The sequence below is a fragment of the Pseudorasbora parva genome, chromosome 1, assembly GCF_024679245.1.
Source record: "Pseudorasbora parva isolate DD20220531a chromosome 1, ASM2467924v1, whole genome shotgun sequence".
NCBI lineage: Eukaryota > Metazoa > Chordata > Actinopteri > Cypriniformes > Gobionidae > Pseudorasbora > Pseudorasbora parva.
Window position 1 is genome coordinate 13,271,722 of NC_090172.1, and position 16,782 is coordinate 13,288,503.

Below are 16,782 nucleotides of genomic sequence, written 5' to 3' on the forward strand. Positions count from 1 at the left end.
TATTAATTTTTAGTTAGCTTTAGTTTACTAGTATTATTGTTACTACTGTTAAAGGGATATAGGATGTTGTTCTTTCAGACTCATCCGTCATTTAATGGCAGCTGTTGTTATTGGAAACTGTTCTCGTGGACAATGGATTATACAACTGAATTTTCTTACTTTTAATTAATTAATTAAAATGTATGTTTTATGTGGTTTAAAGGAAAAGGTTAATTCAGGGATTTTACTAGTTTAAAGTGGGCATTTGAGACATGAGTATAAAACTGACAGCATTTCAGATCATTCTGTTGATCTGAGGTTTTTAAACTGGTGTCCAGAGACCCAGAACATTTCAGAGAAAATAATGTTAAAATAAAAGGCTAAGAAACTAATATATATATATATATATATATATATATATATATATATATATATATATATATATATATATATATATATATATATATATATATTATTGCCTGAACTAGAAGTGGGTAGAAAATAATGTACATTGTTATATGAAGTAAATATTCTCCAGAAATTGTAATTATATAGATAGTTTCACTTTTTTGACTTATAAAACCCAATTATTTAATGTCTTTACATAATTATTGATAACACTTTTAAATAAGGTATCATTTCTTATTGCACTAACTTACAATGAACAATGATGAACTAATCATTTACAAAACATGGCTATACATTGCTTAATTATTATTAAATGATTTTCTAAAAATGTATGAATATTTTTTTAAAGGGATAGTTCACCCAAAAATGAGAGTGACCCATGATTTACTCACCCTCAAGCCATTCTAGGTGATATGACTTTCTTATTTCAGACAATTACAATTGGAGTTATATTAAAAAATGTCCTGGCTCTTCCAAGCTTTATAATGGCAGTGAATGGAGGATGAAATTTTGAAGCCCAAAAAAGTGCATCTATCCATTATAAAAGTAATCCACATGGCTCTGGGGGGTTAAGGAAGGCCTTCTGAAGCAATGTGTTTGTGAAAGAGAAATACCTATATTTAACATGTTATATAGTTAAATATCTAGCTTTCACCAGACCGCCTTCCATTCAACTTGCGTAAAAAGCGTAACTGACACAACGCATGATCTAGGATGTAGCGTAAACATTATGAACGGCAAGAGGCGTTACACTTTTTTCATCAGTCTAATACGGAAAGCTCTCTGCCAGAAGTTAGATATTTTACTTTATTATAGAACACCTTATTGTCAACAATTAAAACCTTATTGTAAAGTGTTACCAAATAATAATTTTTTGGGGTCTTTGGCATCAAAACATTCCACAACTGCTAGTTAAACAACATCAAAGATCTTTAAACTTGTAGTAAAATCTCCATGTATACTTTTCTAGGAATAAAACCGGCCAGTAAAGTTCATGTTCTTGCTCAAATAACTTAGACCTAAAACAGATCTCATCCTCTCACGTGACTCTGCGCTCAGCAACACTGCCTTAGATAGATGTAACAAGATTTTGATAAGTTGTAAACTCACTCATGCATATATAATATCAAGTTATGTTAAAGGGAAAACAAGTCATTTGTTAAAGCTTCTATACGATATGCTGGAATGTACAAAGTGCCATGTGAATGTGAGTGGTGTATGTTTTTATAGAACCAACCGATCTGTGCAAACTAAAAATGTTACAAAGGATGGAAAATATTTAATTTTGTAATTTGTGTAGTTAGTGTTTAGTTGTACTTTTTATTGAATAATTTAAGTCCTCCAAGAACACCGTGTTCAAAGCAACTTGCAATTCAAGGTATAATCAAACAGTCGTAATGTCATTGCATCATCTCGGCAACCACAATCAAACCAGGTTTGATCAGCCAGCAATGTGAATGTAAACATGATCCTCTGTTTGACTGCTGTACAATTAAGATTTCATGAGGGAAAGTCTTTTAAGAACAGATATTATTTATGAACTATGAAGTAACTGACCAATGTTTTTTTATTTTTAGTGTTTTTGTGTGTGTTTTTTTTACAAGCAATTGTATATATGTTTGTTTGTTTTTTATTATATGTATTTTTGTGACTATTTGCCATCATTTGTTTTCAAAAAGTTGTGTAGTGAATTGGTATTCAGACAAATCTAAACAAAAACATTAAACTCTTATTTGTGTGCGGAAGGTCACTTTTTTTATTCGTATTATTATAGTGAAATCCAATACTGTATCAGAACAAAATGGCAATATACCAAAATATATAACAGTAGTTTGTTCTACATCCAGCAGCAAGAATCTCAGGTGAAGGCAAAACTCCAGAAATGTCACTGTCTGACCCCCCAAATAAAATACAGTACACACACACACACACACACTGCATTTACCTGCTGTCTGCTTTGCTATGGAAGTTTTTTTTTCTTATTTTTTTTTAAGAAACAAAGATGGTTACTTTTAATGTATTACCATATCATCATAAATTCAGTCAGAGCATGTGTAGAATAAACTAATATTGCCACACATTCCGTCATATTGCTGTCATTGCTTATACATTTTTTTATACAAAATTTGTGTATCACATTTAAATCACATTTTTTAATAATTCTCTTGTAGTGTGTAAATCCAAACATGTTGAGATCCTTTGACCACAAGTATAGTTTTTTTTTTTTTTTACTCATACTGAAAGACTATTCTCGAACATTTCGCGACTGATGGAATATAAATGTCATCATTCTACAAACGTGCCTTCTTTCCATGTAAATTAGGCTCATTATTGATTAATTGCACATTATTCACAAATGTTAGAGGCTTATTTTTCCTGGCACAGCTGATGTTGAAAATAAGCAGACAATTCGACCCTTATTTCATTTTTAACTGCTTAAAACACTGGTTGAACTAATTTATTCTTGAAATTCAGGTAGTTCTCATTTTGGGAAAGAGGGATGTGTTTTGGAATGGATGTACACATTCCTGGTGTCAAATTGATCTCTTGGTTTCCAGACAATTTGTCAAAACTACACCTCAACAAAACTGCAGAGTCAGAAGACCTTTCGTAGCTTACCAAACTAAAACATGAAATGCAGTGAGTACTTTTGAAGTACTTGTCGAAGTTTACTCAAAACAAATGACTTAATCTTCTTAAACATCCCAGGAAAATGTCCTTTATCTAGTTGAGTTTTACAGATAAAAACATCTATTGAAATGGTTTTAGGTTGTTCGTTTTTTTTTTTTGAGCTAGTGTTGCAGCACTGAAAATAAGAGAAACCCAGGGCTTGAGAACCAGGGGCCGTGTACACAACGATTTCAAATAAAAACGTGCATGTTTGGTCTTTCAATTACACAACACTGCCATTCTGGGGGCCTGGGAAAAAAGTGTACTTTTTTTTTTTTTTTTAAACGATACCATTGTCATCTCCGCATAAAGTAGAAAACCGCAAATATATGAAAACGATGACCGTGTGTGTAAAAGGTCTAAAGGTGTGTAGTGTTTCTTTACAAAGTATCATTGTCAACTACAGTCCTGGCATGCATAAAGGGGCGGCCGCACTGCACTTTTTGTCCCACTGACTTCCATCCGGATGCAAGTCACCTTTATTTATATAGCACTTTTACAATGACGATTGTTTCAAAGCAGCTTCACAGTGTAAAACAGGATAATATTGCAACAATTTGATTCGGCTGTACAGTCGTTCTGGAGAAAACGGTGATGTTATCAGCTTATTTCAATTTGTCATAAAGCAACAATGTGGGCAGATCAGTATTATAGTAGCCTGACCCACATCAAGATGTTTGGTCTGGAAACTCACCATAGACAGGGCTCTCAATCTGAGGGGCGGGATAAACGGTTGTCTTTCAAACTCCCTCTGCTCGCGATAGGATAGCGCTACAACCAACCAGAGCAATGTGAAGTGGAGCTTGTTGATAGATAAGATTCGCTGTATCCGGTCGGCAAAACTCTGAACACATCTTCCCTTCTTAAGAATGACTTCAGTGCCGTTCTTTGTTCTTTTCTCAGAGAAAAACTTAATTCAAGTCTTCCAGAGTCGCGGTTAAAGCTGATTCGAAAGACCACCGTTCACCAGCTTCTGTGTTTCCTAGAAGCATGCAAGCTCAACTCTGCCGTCATAATGTTAAGCCCCACCCACTGACTCTACACACGATGTGATTGGCCCGACTACAGCTCAGAAGTGTATTGAGTGTTGCTAGACGATACTCGCGGCAGATTAGATTTGCTGCCGCTAGGGTGCATCTAGATTTCTAGGCTAGTAATATAGTTGATACAGTTAATTTAGTAATTAATTTTATTTGGAAATTTAGTAGAAATGTTTGTCTCCAACTGAGCAAGCCAAGCCAAAGGCGACAGTGGCAAGGAACCAAAACTCCACCAGGGCATGATGGAGAAAAATAAACCTTGGGAGTAACCAGGCTCAGTCGGGGTGCCAGCTCTCCTCTGGCCTGTTATCAAACAGTGTATGAGCTAAACTGTGCAGGACAGTGGCCCTCCAGGACCGAGACTGGGGACGCCTGGCTAAGAGTAAAGCGATCCTGCCAAATCCCGAAACCGAGGGCAGCGCAGATATGACCCAATTGACAGGTGACTTCCTCAAACGCTATGTAAAGTCCTGGTCCTTAGTTAAAATAGCAATTTTCTCACAATTTACAAATAGTTGGAAACATTTGGGGTACTCAACTGAACAAAATATATAACACTGGCCTAGTGGTTTTTGGATATTTTACTGCAAAAATACTACATAGTGCACCTTTAATGCAGCATTTCTGCAGATCTGTGTGACAAGGGATCACTTTGACAATGTTGTCAACTACACAAAACTTAAAAACTTTTGTTTTTAGTACATTGCTGTCATGTAACATGCCCCCAGACATGAGGCAAATACTACACTAAGTACTAATAATGTTTGTCTTAAGTCCTGGGTATATATTTTCGTATTCAGGTGCATCTCGCACGCAGTCGTGTCCAAAGTATAATTGAGCTTGGATGTCCAAGTTTGACATGCACAGACGCAGTACAATTATTGTGATCCTTCTGTCTCTTCTTGTACATGCGCTGTTGTGCACACACCATTCACGCAGTCTTAAAAATTGCAAAAAAATATGTTGGTCAAATTACCCTTAACAGAATAGAAAAGAAATGGATGGTAATTATTACATTCATCAATTTTTTTTTGTGCGTGCGTGCGTGTGTGTTTTTAGTGTTTCCTCAGTGTTTTTCATACTGTCAATTTTTCACAAATTGAATGGAAGCCATTGGGGATCAATTTGTACCTAGTTTTATAACAAAACATGGCACGTAAATTAAAGGTCCCATTCTTCGCGTTTTTTCGAAGCTTTGATTATGTTTACAGTGTGGAATATAACATGAGTTCATGTTTTGCGTGTAAAAAAAACAGTATTTTTCACACAATTTACTTATCTGTACAGCGCTGTTTCCTCTGTCCTAAAAACGGCCTGATGATTTCCTTGTTCTATGAAGTCCCTCCTTCAGAAACACGTAACGAGTTCTGATTGGGCCAGCGCTTCCCGTGTTGTGATTGGACAGCAGCTTAGCGCACTTTGCCCGGAAAGGTCCCGCTTCTTACCATAACGGGGAGATGCAAGCGCTGAATGCGCGCTCTTCTCCACGTGGGAGAGCAACGAGACCACGCCCCTATTTTGCGTGTTCTTGTGGGCAGAGGTTTAGTCAACAAACGGTTCTAGTGACGTCATTCCTGAAGGAAGTGCAGGGGTGTAGTCCAAACCGGCCGTTCGCTGTAGGCTTTGAAAGGGAACTTCTGTTAAATAAAATATCTCGCTTGGCATTGAACTTTGAGCTTTATAATTTTACAGGTATTATTTATGCTCTAACAGCAACATTACACACTAACTAAAGTTTGAAAGATGGAATCGCGAAGAACGGGACCTTTAATGCATTTTACTAGCCATCACAGCAGCAGGAATTGTCAAATGAAGGAGAAGTATGTTATAACCAGGCATATAATATCCGGCCATGCAGTTGTGTGCACTTTTAGCATTTTAAAGCACAAATGCGATGTAAAGTCCCAGCATAATATGGCAGATTGTGGTAGTCTGCTGGTTTCTCCACAAACTAGCAGTAAACAATGCTATGAGCGGACACAATTCGTTCTTAAGTGTGTAATCCAGTGTTTAAAACAACTACAGGACCTAATACAAGCCTAATAAATGTGTTGTGTACGTGTGTTTATGACAGTACAGTGAGCGTGACGGTTCCTTTGGTTTTCTTCAGAATACAGACGGCCTCTTCGTGAGTGACGCCCTCCAAACTCTGTCCGTTGACAGCGACGATTTGATCTCCGCGCTTCAGACGCCCGTCCTCTGACGCAGCCCCCTGAGACACAAACATAAGATAATGCTTCTACAATGCTTCTGTAATGTGACATCTGTTCTTTATCTTCTGCCGTTACCTTGCTGAAGACGGTTTTGACGTAGATGGGAAGGTCACCATGTGGGCTGCCAAATCCACCCACAATACTGAAGCCCAGCCCATCAGGCCCTCGTTCCAAACTAATGCTCTTACACTGCGGAGGACTGGATGAAACGGAGATAAAGAGCACAGTTACATGGTAGACAGATTTTAGGCTATAGCTTATAGAGTTTATAGTCATGATTTGAAGAGATCAGGGGCCAAGTTGCATAAACGTTAAAGCTACACTGTGTAACTTTTTTTAGTTTATTCTTAGCTAAAAACACTTAGTTCTTTCAAAAATATGTGCTCATTAATGTATATTTACTTCTTTCAAGTAATAAAGTATTCTCGTAAGTTTATAATATACCATTGAAAATACATACGGGTGAGGGGTTTGAATGCTGGTCGCCATGTTGCCCCTCCATCTTGAAAGTACATTAGCCAAAGAGCCAAAGATTAACTCAAGCTTTGCCTTTCACATTTTAACACTCGGTGGCATTGTGTCGACTGTGAAGAGGGGGATTGCCATGTTGGGGGGTTCATGCATACTGAGCTTTTTACTCTGTTAAAGACTTGGATTCCTATCCTAAACATAGACAAAGTTTCAAAAACTAATGTTGGACGTTTGATGGAGTATTTCTGTGTCAAAAATACTCCTTCCGGTTTCTCACAAGTTTCGGAGAGTTTTTTTCGAGTATGGGTCAACTTGATGTCAAAAGAGCGGAAGGTCCTTGTATGGGCCATACGGGCTCTTCTCCCGATAGGGTGCTTGCGCGTGACTAGAGCTAGAGAGGAAATGCACGGCCATAAACACTTGCTCAGGTGCAGATCCAATCGTCGTTATAGTCCGCGCCGCGCTCCACTTTATTCGTATGGGTGACATCAAGCGACTTCAACGCTTCAGCACAGCATTCCGGGAAGGCAGCGCTGCATTTGAACCGATTTGAACGCAGAAATGACGGGAAGCTTCAGAACATCGCGGATTTCCACGGTCACTGCTGTCACAGGACTTCACCAAATCATACCAAAGAAGTGTGTTTTTGACGGAGCGGTCCCAGCGATAAAGGTTCGGTCCTGCTTTGGAAGCAGCCGGTGAGTAAAACTGCTTCAAATGTCTGTGCTGTTGGCTATCGTCGCGTGAGTAAACATCAGTAAACGACACGATCGCGTGCTTCGTCATTCAAATGTGCTAACGGACTCCATTATTGTTCTATGTATAACGTTACACTAGTCTGACGTGCGAAACCGTTTTGCTTGCTACTGCTAAGATTTAGTCGCATACAATAGTCCATAAACCGAATCATGTCCTCATAAACTGCGAGTAAACACACACAAATGTTGACAGGCCACTAAATACAGAACATACCACAGAGACGGACGTCCTGCTGTTGCTGTTTCTCCTGTTCAATTTATTTCATCCTACGAATGATTCTGGATCATATATCTATTAGCTGAGACCGATAGCCATGGGTTTCTCCACGCTTGAGGACGTCACCGCTTTGTGTGCGCTCGTCATTCTTTAGCTCCGCCCACACGATACGCCTCCAGGCGCTCTGTTTTTTCCGGAAAGACTCGGTACAGCCTATCTTTCTATTATAAATATAATAAAACTAAAGACTTTTCGGAGATATGAAGGATTCAATACTACTCTATAGGTACTCAAGATTGACATGAGATTGAATGAAACTGTGTGTTTCACCCCTTTAATCTTGGACTAAATCGGCCACTGTAGGAGTAAAAACGAATTCAGAATTGAGAGGAACAGAAACTATTATTCACGGGATGGTCATATACATTTTCACCGCTAGATGGGGGGAAATATCACACAGTGTAGCTTTAATAATGTGTGTTAAATGGTTAGTTTACCTAAAAATGAAAATTCTGTCATTAATTCCTCACCCTCATGCCGTTCCAGACCTGTAAGAACACTAAGATATTTTTGTTGAAATCCGATGGCTCAGAAAGGCCTCAATTGGTCCCAAAGAAATTTCCTCTCTCAAGACCACTGAAGACGTCGTTACAAAGCCCATCTCACTACAGTGGCTCTACAATCATTTTATGAAGTGACGAGAATAGTTTTTGTGTGCAAAAAAACAATAACTAAATAACGACTTATATAGTGATTGCCAATTTCAAAACACTTCTTCCGGAAGCCTCTGAGTTTTTAATGAATCAGCGTATCGATTCATGATCCGAACCGTTGATTCGATACACTGATTCATAACCGTTCAAAGCTTTGCGTTTTTTTTATTTCATTTTTTTTTTTTTGCACACAAAAACTATTCTCGTTAAAAATGATAGAACCACTGGCTTTGTAACGACGTCTTTAGTGCCTTTTATGGGTCTTGAGAGAGGAAACTGGTGTCAATGAAGGCCTTTCTGAGGCATTGGATTTCAACACAAATATCTTAATGTGTTCTGAAGATGAACGGGTCTTACAGGTCTGGAACGGCATGAGGGTGAGGAATTAATGACAGAATTTTCATTTTTGGTGAACTAACCCTTTAAGAACCAATTTGCTCACAACATGTGTGTGTGTGTGTGTGTGTGTGTGTGTGTGTGTGTGTGTGTGTGTGTGTGTGTGTACAAACCCCAGATCATCATGAAAAATGCTGCTGGCTGTGAGTCCTGTTGTCTGCTCTGGTGAGGGTCCAGTTACTGTTGTATCACCAGCAACTACCTACAAATAACACACTTATGTGAGAAAATGCTATTCCCAATGTACACATACTTACCAGACTACTTTTATTCTATATTAATACAATTCTGGGGGGTATTCCAGAAATCAAGGTTAACTTACCCTCAAATATACCTTGAACTATCTTTGATTAACCTAAGAAGTAATCTGGGAGTAAGTTCAGACAACACAGAGTATGTTCCCCGTTAACACACAAGACATTCTCAACAGATCAACGAAAAGATAATTCACCATGGAAACACATGCCAAGAAAAAGTGTGCCATTCTTCTGCAATTTGCATAACCTAATTACCTATAAGGTGGTTGTGCAATTCTTTTTTTTCTCACACTTTTAATTTAATAAATAATCTTTATTCACTGAGAATAAGGATTATATTGTTTGTTTGATGCTAATTAATTGAATGCAGATCCATGTGTGAGATGACAATAAAAATAATAATACATTTAAATACCACCTTGTTATAAGTGCTTTAGAATTAATATAACATTGTATTGTATATTATATAACTGTAACTATATAACAACATTTTGTCATATTAATATATGTATTTATATAACACACATCTGAATACCTCTTAAGCAAACTAACCCTGGAAAATGAGCTGCTCTGGAGCAGGTTATGTTTAGAGAGTGAGTTGCCATGGTTACTTTCATTCCCTGAAAGTTACCTCTACGTTTTTGGAACCAAAAGTTGAGGTTATCCTCTTAAACATACCAGGGTATGTCACATAACCTGCTTTCTGGAATAACCCCCAGGGTTAGTTGACATGTTTTACTGAATGTTTACTGAACACACTATATGGGTAAGCCATCGCATTGGGAATCATAGCATCCTTTGTAAAAAAGAAGTGCGCTTAATTGTATTGAATGTGCTCTGTAAATCTTAAATATATATACATATATTGTTTAAACTTTACTTGCAGAGTACAGTCCTACAATTACATAATATAAGAATATAATATTAATGAAATTAAAGGACACTTAATTGTACTTAAAGAGAGCACACCTTTATGATCGTTTTTAAACACTTAATTGCACATTGTAATAAGATTAAATTAAAAGTTTTATCTTAAAGTACATTTTAATTCATTTTAATAATATTATATTATGGGTCTTGAGAGAGGACCTGACATTGGTGTCAGTGAAGGCCTGTCTAAGGCATCACTTATTTTGTTCATAACAGTCGTTGTGTGAGCTGTCATGCTTTAAATAGGTATACTTATTTTGATGAGTTGATACTAAAGATGATAAAGCACATTAAATATTTAATTATAATTTTAACTAGTGTTACTTGATTTTAGATTTAAAGTTAATATATATCAAATGTACTAAATTGCTAATTTTATGATAAAAATTGTGTAATTTCAAATATATTTAAATGCATGACACAAGTTTCAATAGACATTGAACTATTTTAATTTTCAAGGTCAAAGCCTTCTAAAGTTGAGCTAACTGCATTTAATATAAGTTGAAACTATAATTCCTTACATACTTACATAACCAGCAATGACATGCAGTCCGAAAACATTACATTTCGTTTGCACTTAAGTATCTTCTTTTTAAAGTATAATATTTCAAATATAATTATTTTTTATTTTATTTATAAAAGTAAGCTTGTGTGAGGTGTCGTTGTGTACCTGCAGTTGTATGATGCCTGTCGTGTTCTTCAGCAGTGAAACGGCTTTATTGTGAGTCATTCCCTCTGTGAAGTTGCCACAGATAGACACAATCCTGTCTCCAATCTAACACACACAGTTAATAAACATGAGAGACTGGTTCACTAATACACACACCTGCTTCAGTGGTCTTTTATTGATGGACAAGAATATATTTCTAATCATCTTCAACTCACGTACCCAGAGTTTCTGTGTCTGTGCTGCGAGGCCGCTGGGGTTCATCATGGCGATGAATATGGGTACATCCCCCAGAGGACTGCCCACTCCTCCAGCTATACTGATGCCCAGAGAGTCTGACGGGCCCTGGGACACACAACACACACAGCAAAATAAACCCTCAAAAATTCTAAAGCACACACCATAAAGCAGGGTTATTGAAAGGGTTACTTCAGCGATTAGCATATGGCTTTCTATCAGTAGAAACTCTGGAGTATATTAGAATGATCAGTGTGCTGTGACACTCCCTCAGCGGCTAAATCACATTATATTGAACAGACAAGTTCAGTTTTTAATTGTAGTGTCTGTTCTCTAACTGAACTAATTTTATGAAGATGAACGCTGTGGGAAAGTGATCCGGTCACAGTGATTCAGTAGCAGTGGCTTTGGGAGTGGCCTCGTAGGGCAGCGAAGCATTCTGGGAATTGTAGTCTTTCATCCCCATGAGACAAAAATACATTTCCTGTCATTTCTCAGTGGAGAAAGCACCAAATTCAAAAATAATTTCACATTTATACTACATTAATGACCCAGTTTAAATACAGATTCATCTTCCCAGTGCTGAAGTACCCCTTTAAAGTCACCATGAAATCAAAATGGACAACTCTTGATTTTATGAAATACTGCAGTGTTTATTATAAATGATTTATCCATGCACATAGTTCTTTTTTAACTAATGTGCCCTTGTAATCTTTAAAATGCTCTTATTATGCTATTTTGAAAGTTCCTCATTTGTTTTGGGGGTCTCCTACAACAGGTGTACATACATCCAGGATCAAAAAACACTTTACATTCCTCATAATATACATTGCTGCACCTCCTTTCTCAATGTCTTCGTTCGATTAAAGATCCGGTCTCTAAACCCCTCCTTTCCATACTCTGCTCTGATTGGTCAGGCGGTCCAGTCTGTTGTGATTGGTCTATCGCTAACAGCGCTTGTGGGAAACATGTCTGAATTTCATCTCCAGAGGCTTCCTCAGTACTTGATACACAGTGATATGAGCTGTGATGATATGATGTTGTCGGTATTACCACATCCACCTCATCCTTTAAAAGTGCATGGAAAGTGGATTTGGTTTCGTAGCATAGAAAACAAACATCTTCTCAAAATTTCGACAACACGAACCAAACTCTTCCAGGCCTCAGATACAACTACAGGGTTTGAGGGTGGGTACAAGTAGACGTTGTTCGCTAATGTGTGCGGGAAGTGAGACTGGAATTGCTGACGAATAATTTTGGCAGTTCCAAATAAATTATTTTAGGAGACAATAACTGCACTGTGATCTTTGAAACTTTGTAGACATTTTACATTCACAAATAGCCTATATTACACACTGAATGAAAGGTAATGTTCGAAATAAGCATAATAGGGGCACTTTAATTTAAAGTCACTTCTCTTCTCTGATGACGTTTACTGGCACAAGGATGGGACAATATGTCACCAATAGCAAACCACAACCTTCAAACAATCCAATCAATTCCCCATGGACAAAATTAAGCCCTGTCCTACATTTGTTCTTGTTCCAGAAGCGTTTCAATCAGATATACATCACAATTGGAAGGAAAAGACTATTGCAACTTCTGTGTCATGCCAACTTTAAAACTGAGAGGCTGTTTACACAACACTTTTTTATGCTTTTTGGCTGTTCAATTTTACAGAAAACAAATCATTGTTATGTAGCGCAACACAGTTAGTCGTATTGTTTAAATCTCGTTTTCTTAATTTACTGTGAGTACCATGTTTTACTATGCCTAATATCGATCTAGATCACTGCAGTGTGCAACAAGAGTGGCATTGTACCCGCCGAGCGAACGCACAGAGAAGCATTATAACATAAAAAGCCGAAACGCTCGTCTTCAGCATAATAAAAGCTCTGTAATAGATTTAATAAAAAAAATATTTTTTTTGGCTTTAAGACTGAATCACTGTAACTGACCTTCGTAAATTCAACCGTCCTGACGTCTTTATCCAGCACTGCAAGGCAAGAAAGGAATGGTTGGAAATCAAGAATGAAACTGAATATTTATATAGTTTAGCAGATAAACTGTTCTTACATTCATGCGTTTTTTCTGCATCACCCTGTACAGCTGCAGGAGTGACTTTACAACTGCCTGTCTCGCTTATCTGCACCGAAAACAAAAAGACACATTACACACATGAAAACACACTACTGCATTTACATTAATACATTAACTGCTGTTAACAAATGAGACCTTATTGTAAAGCATTACTAAAATACTACTATAACAATCAAAAAGGTTCATGAAAATTAAAATTGAAAAAATAAAATCTAATTCAAAAGCTAATAATATTAAAATAACAGTAGTGTGTGCACTGACTAGTCTGAGATGCTTTGACAAAATTCAGACCTTCTTGACATCTAACTAGTCTTCAAGAATAAACTTGACATCTAACTAGTCTTCAAGAATAAACTTGACATCTAACTAGTCTTCAAGAATAAACTTGACATCTAACTAGTCTTCAAGAATAAACTTGACATCTAACTAGTCTTCAAGAATAAACTTGACATCTAACTAGTCTTCAAGAATAAACTTGCTTATTGTGGCTTGCTCAGTTGGGGGTGTTGGGGTTTTAAAAGTCAATTAATCAGGCATGTGATTGGCTAAGGACAAAAAAGCAGGAAAATATACCATATTTTATAATATAGACCAACCCCACCCCCGCCGCGCCGCGCCGAACAAACTGGTGGCGGATCAATACGGACAGTAAAGCAGGACCCATAACAACTTATTTGAACAAAAAAATACATTTTATTGTAATAACTTTTTTGTACAGTATGAAAAATAACTAATTATTTGGTGGATGCATTTTTACCCAATTTTAATAGCTAAATGTGCAACATGCACATTTTCATGTCAAAAGAAGGCCTCAATTTTTCTATGACTCTTTAGCCTTTGTAGAAAGCTTTTTTAGAGCCTCTACACGTTTCTTTTGGAATTTGCGCCTGGCATGATAAATTAATCTATAATGACGAAATGGGGGTGCAATTCACATTTATTCCACAAGGTGGCGATGTCTGATACGCAATGATGAAGTGACGTTTCACTCAGTTACCTCTGACAGAAAACGAAACAATAATAATTATAATCTGCAAAACTTGAAATGACTCAGTGATTTACTGCAGAGAGCAAGTACTAAACACAATCATATGTTAGTGTCACTGTCTCTTGATGTTGGATGTGGTCAAGAAGCTGTCAGTGAGCAAAATATTGATTTTGAAGACGTTGAAAATGAGTTGGAGAATATGCGTGAGATCGCGAATATGAGGCAGAAACGATCTCTGACGAGGAAATATGATGATGGTATTAAACATCTGCTCAAACTGAACCCTTCCAAGCTCCAAAAGGTAACGAAATACGTTTTATTTTATTCTTCTGTAGCTGTTACTCTAACATCAGGAGTTGTATATATTATCGCGACAGGTAGAGGTCTAACGTTATCCATGTTAAATATAGAACCGGGTCCCCAATATGTAAGAATGTTTGGCGAAACAGTCATGCATTTAAGGGTTAAGCTATGGAATGGCTTCAGATGACTTTGTCACCCAAACTGACGTGAAATAAGCGGGGGGCGCCGAAAAGCGCGCTGTTTGCATAACGTTATATAGCTAGTACTAGCAAATACAAGTAATGTTAGCTGTCAAGTTAATGTTAAATGCAGCTTAAACATCCTGCCATAGTGGAAAATCAAAATCGATCATCTAATCAATCGACAACAAAGTCAAATTAGTAACTTATAGGTTATATATAGACACAAGCAATAGTATACCCAGATCATCCGATCCGGTGATGTTCTTGTCACGATACAGTCCTTGTTGCCCATCCCGCGATCGTGGTTTCGACCCGGGTTACCATGGTGACGGCTGTGAGATGACGGTCGGGTCAACCCACCAAATCCCCCCCCCCCCCCCCCCCCCCGCCATTTTTTTTTTTTTTACAGATCTGCATGATTTACGTAGGTCACATTTTCAGGTCGGAAAATCCGGAATTCCGGATTAATCCGGAAAAATCACATCCCTGATTAATATTCAGTAATATTATAAATTTAACTGTACTGACAGATGAAAAATGGAACTGAATTGAGCTGGATAATGACACTAACACACATCGACATCATCACTGAACTGAAGTGAGGTGAATAGTTACACCATTTGTCTCCTGTAGAGCTGCCTTATAGCTGAAATTGGATTAGCTTTTTAATAAATTTTATAATAAACAAATCATCTGAGAATGTATTTTAGAATCATGACTTCATAGCTATTAGTTGGCTATCAGGGTGTGCACCAGCACAACAACACAAGTGTGAGTTTTTAATAATTGTGCGAAGGACCAGATTTTCCAGTTTGCAGTGTGTGGATTTTTCTCTGACCTGACTGCTCTGAGACAGACGGCGTTCGGAGTGGAAAGGCCCCGCCTTAAAACGACCCACGTCCAATCTGATTGGACCAGCACAATTCTGAGGGAAAACAAATATGCAAATTTCTTATTTGATTAATATTTGCACGTGGTAAAATGACATATATACAAAACTGCCTTTTTAAATGACTAGAGTAAGTGACATGATTGGAGGAGTCAAATTCAAAAGTTCTTTCTCTTCCCTCATTTAACATATGTTAGAAAAATAGAAAAAACATGTTAGCATGACTTATTACCATGCTTTGCTATATAATATTAGCAAAGGCAACATTTCTCATTTACATTTGCTTTAACTTGAAGTAATAGAAAAAACATATATATATAAAAATACTACAACAAAATAGTAAAAAATAAATAAAGAGAAAACAGAAAATATAAAAAATATAATTTAATGGAATTTACATATTTATTTTTTTACAAAAATTCAATGGTATATCAATGTTACTAAAATATATCCTGTATATATATGTAGGTTAATGCCTCAGCAGATCATTAGATAACCCATATGTATGCCAGATATAACTGAATGTTTTATATCTTTCAATAATTTTGCCAAGATGGAAAGGCACCCATTTAACATAATGACTCTGGCATTCACCTTTAGCAGCAAGGCCACATACTCTTGTGTGGCTGAACGAACGTCCTCCCCATTAACCGAAAGTATCTGATCTCCCTGCATGAGACGTCCATCAGCCTCCACGATTCCACCCTTCACAATGTCTGACACAAAGACTCCTGTGTCGTTCCTGAGACAGAGACAGGTGATCACTGTTTGCACATATGGGAATACAGAGTTGAATATTCATTTATGGACCCTTATGAAAAAGAGGTGTGCTTAATTGCAGTGAATGTACTTGTAGTGTACTTCAAATCTTAAAGGTATTTTTTTATTTGCAGATAATATTATAATAAATAAATAAAAGGCCATTTAAGTGTATTTAAACAGTACACATGACATGACATGTTTCTTAACAGACTTAAGTACACTTTTGTTTTAAAAATCTATTGTTGTGCTTTTATATAATGATTTAAACTGTAGTGTGTTTTTGAATGTAACATTTAACGTTAACAATATTTTAATGTACGAAATTGCAATCTTTATAATTTGTATCATTATAAATGTGTAATTACAATTTTTTAAATATGACATATATAATTCAACAGAAATTACATTACAAGTATAGCAAATGCTGAAATGTCTAACCAAGGAACAAGGACTCTGAGAAAACAAAGGGATCTCAAGCACCATTCGAGACGCAAGACTCAACCTCAGTATTACCTAATCAACATCTTTCTCTGTTGACCCCCTCTCTCCCAACTTCTACTTCCCCTCATGCTGAGATCACTGAAAATACACCCAAAATCTTT

General features: G+C 36.9%; 1 protein-coding gene across 7 annotated transcripts in view; it reads right to left on the reverse strand.

The window, feature by feature from the left end:
• Positions 1 to 439: 439 nt before the first annotated feature.
• LOC137048891 (multiple PDZ domain protein) overlaps positions 440 to 16,782 on the reverse strand; it is a 139,157-nt gene continuing 122,814 nt past the window's right edge. For all 7 annotated transcript variants that reach the window (XM_067427693.1, XM_067427342.1, XM_067427465.1 and 4 more), the window contains 9 exons: positions 16,013 to 16,160; positions 15,368 to 15,454; positions 13,033 to 13,102; positions 12,915 to 12,952; positions 10,942 to 11,064; positions 10,723 to 10,827; positions 8,979 to 9,067; positions 6,386 to 6,509; positions 440 to 6,309 (listed from right to left, as the gene is read on the reverse strand). In XM_067427693.1, coding sequence (XP_067283794.1) covers positions 6,163 to 6,309; positions 6,386 to 6,509; positions 8,979 to 9,067; positions 10,723 to 10,827; positions 10,942 to 11,064; positions 12,915 to 12,952; positions 13,033 to 13,102; positions 15,368 to 15,454; positions 16,013 to 16,160 — 931 coding nt within the window. In that variant the 3' untranslated portion in view covers positions 440 to 6,162. The remainder of the gene's footprint in view (positions 6,310 to 6,385; positions 6,510 to 8,978; positions 9,068 to 10,722; positions 10,828 to 10,941; positions 11,065 to 12,914; positions 12,953 to 13,032; positions 13,103 to 15,367; positions 15,455 to 16,012; positions 16,161 to 16,782) is intronic.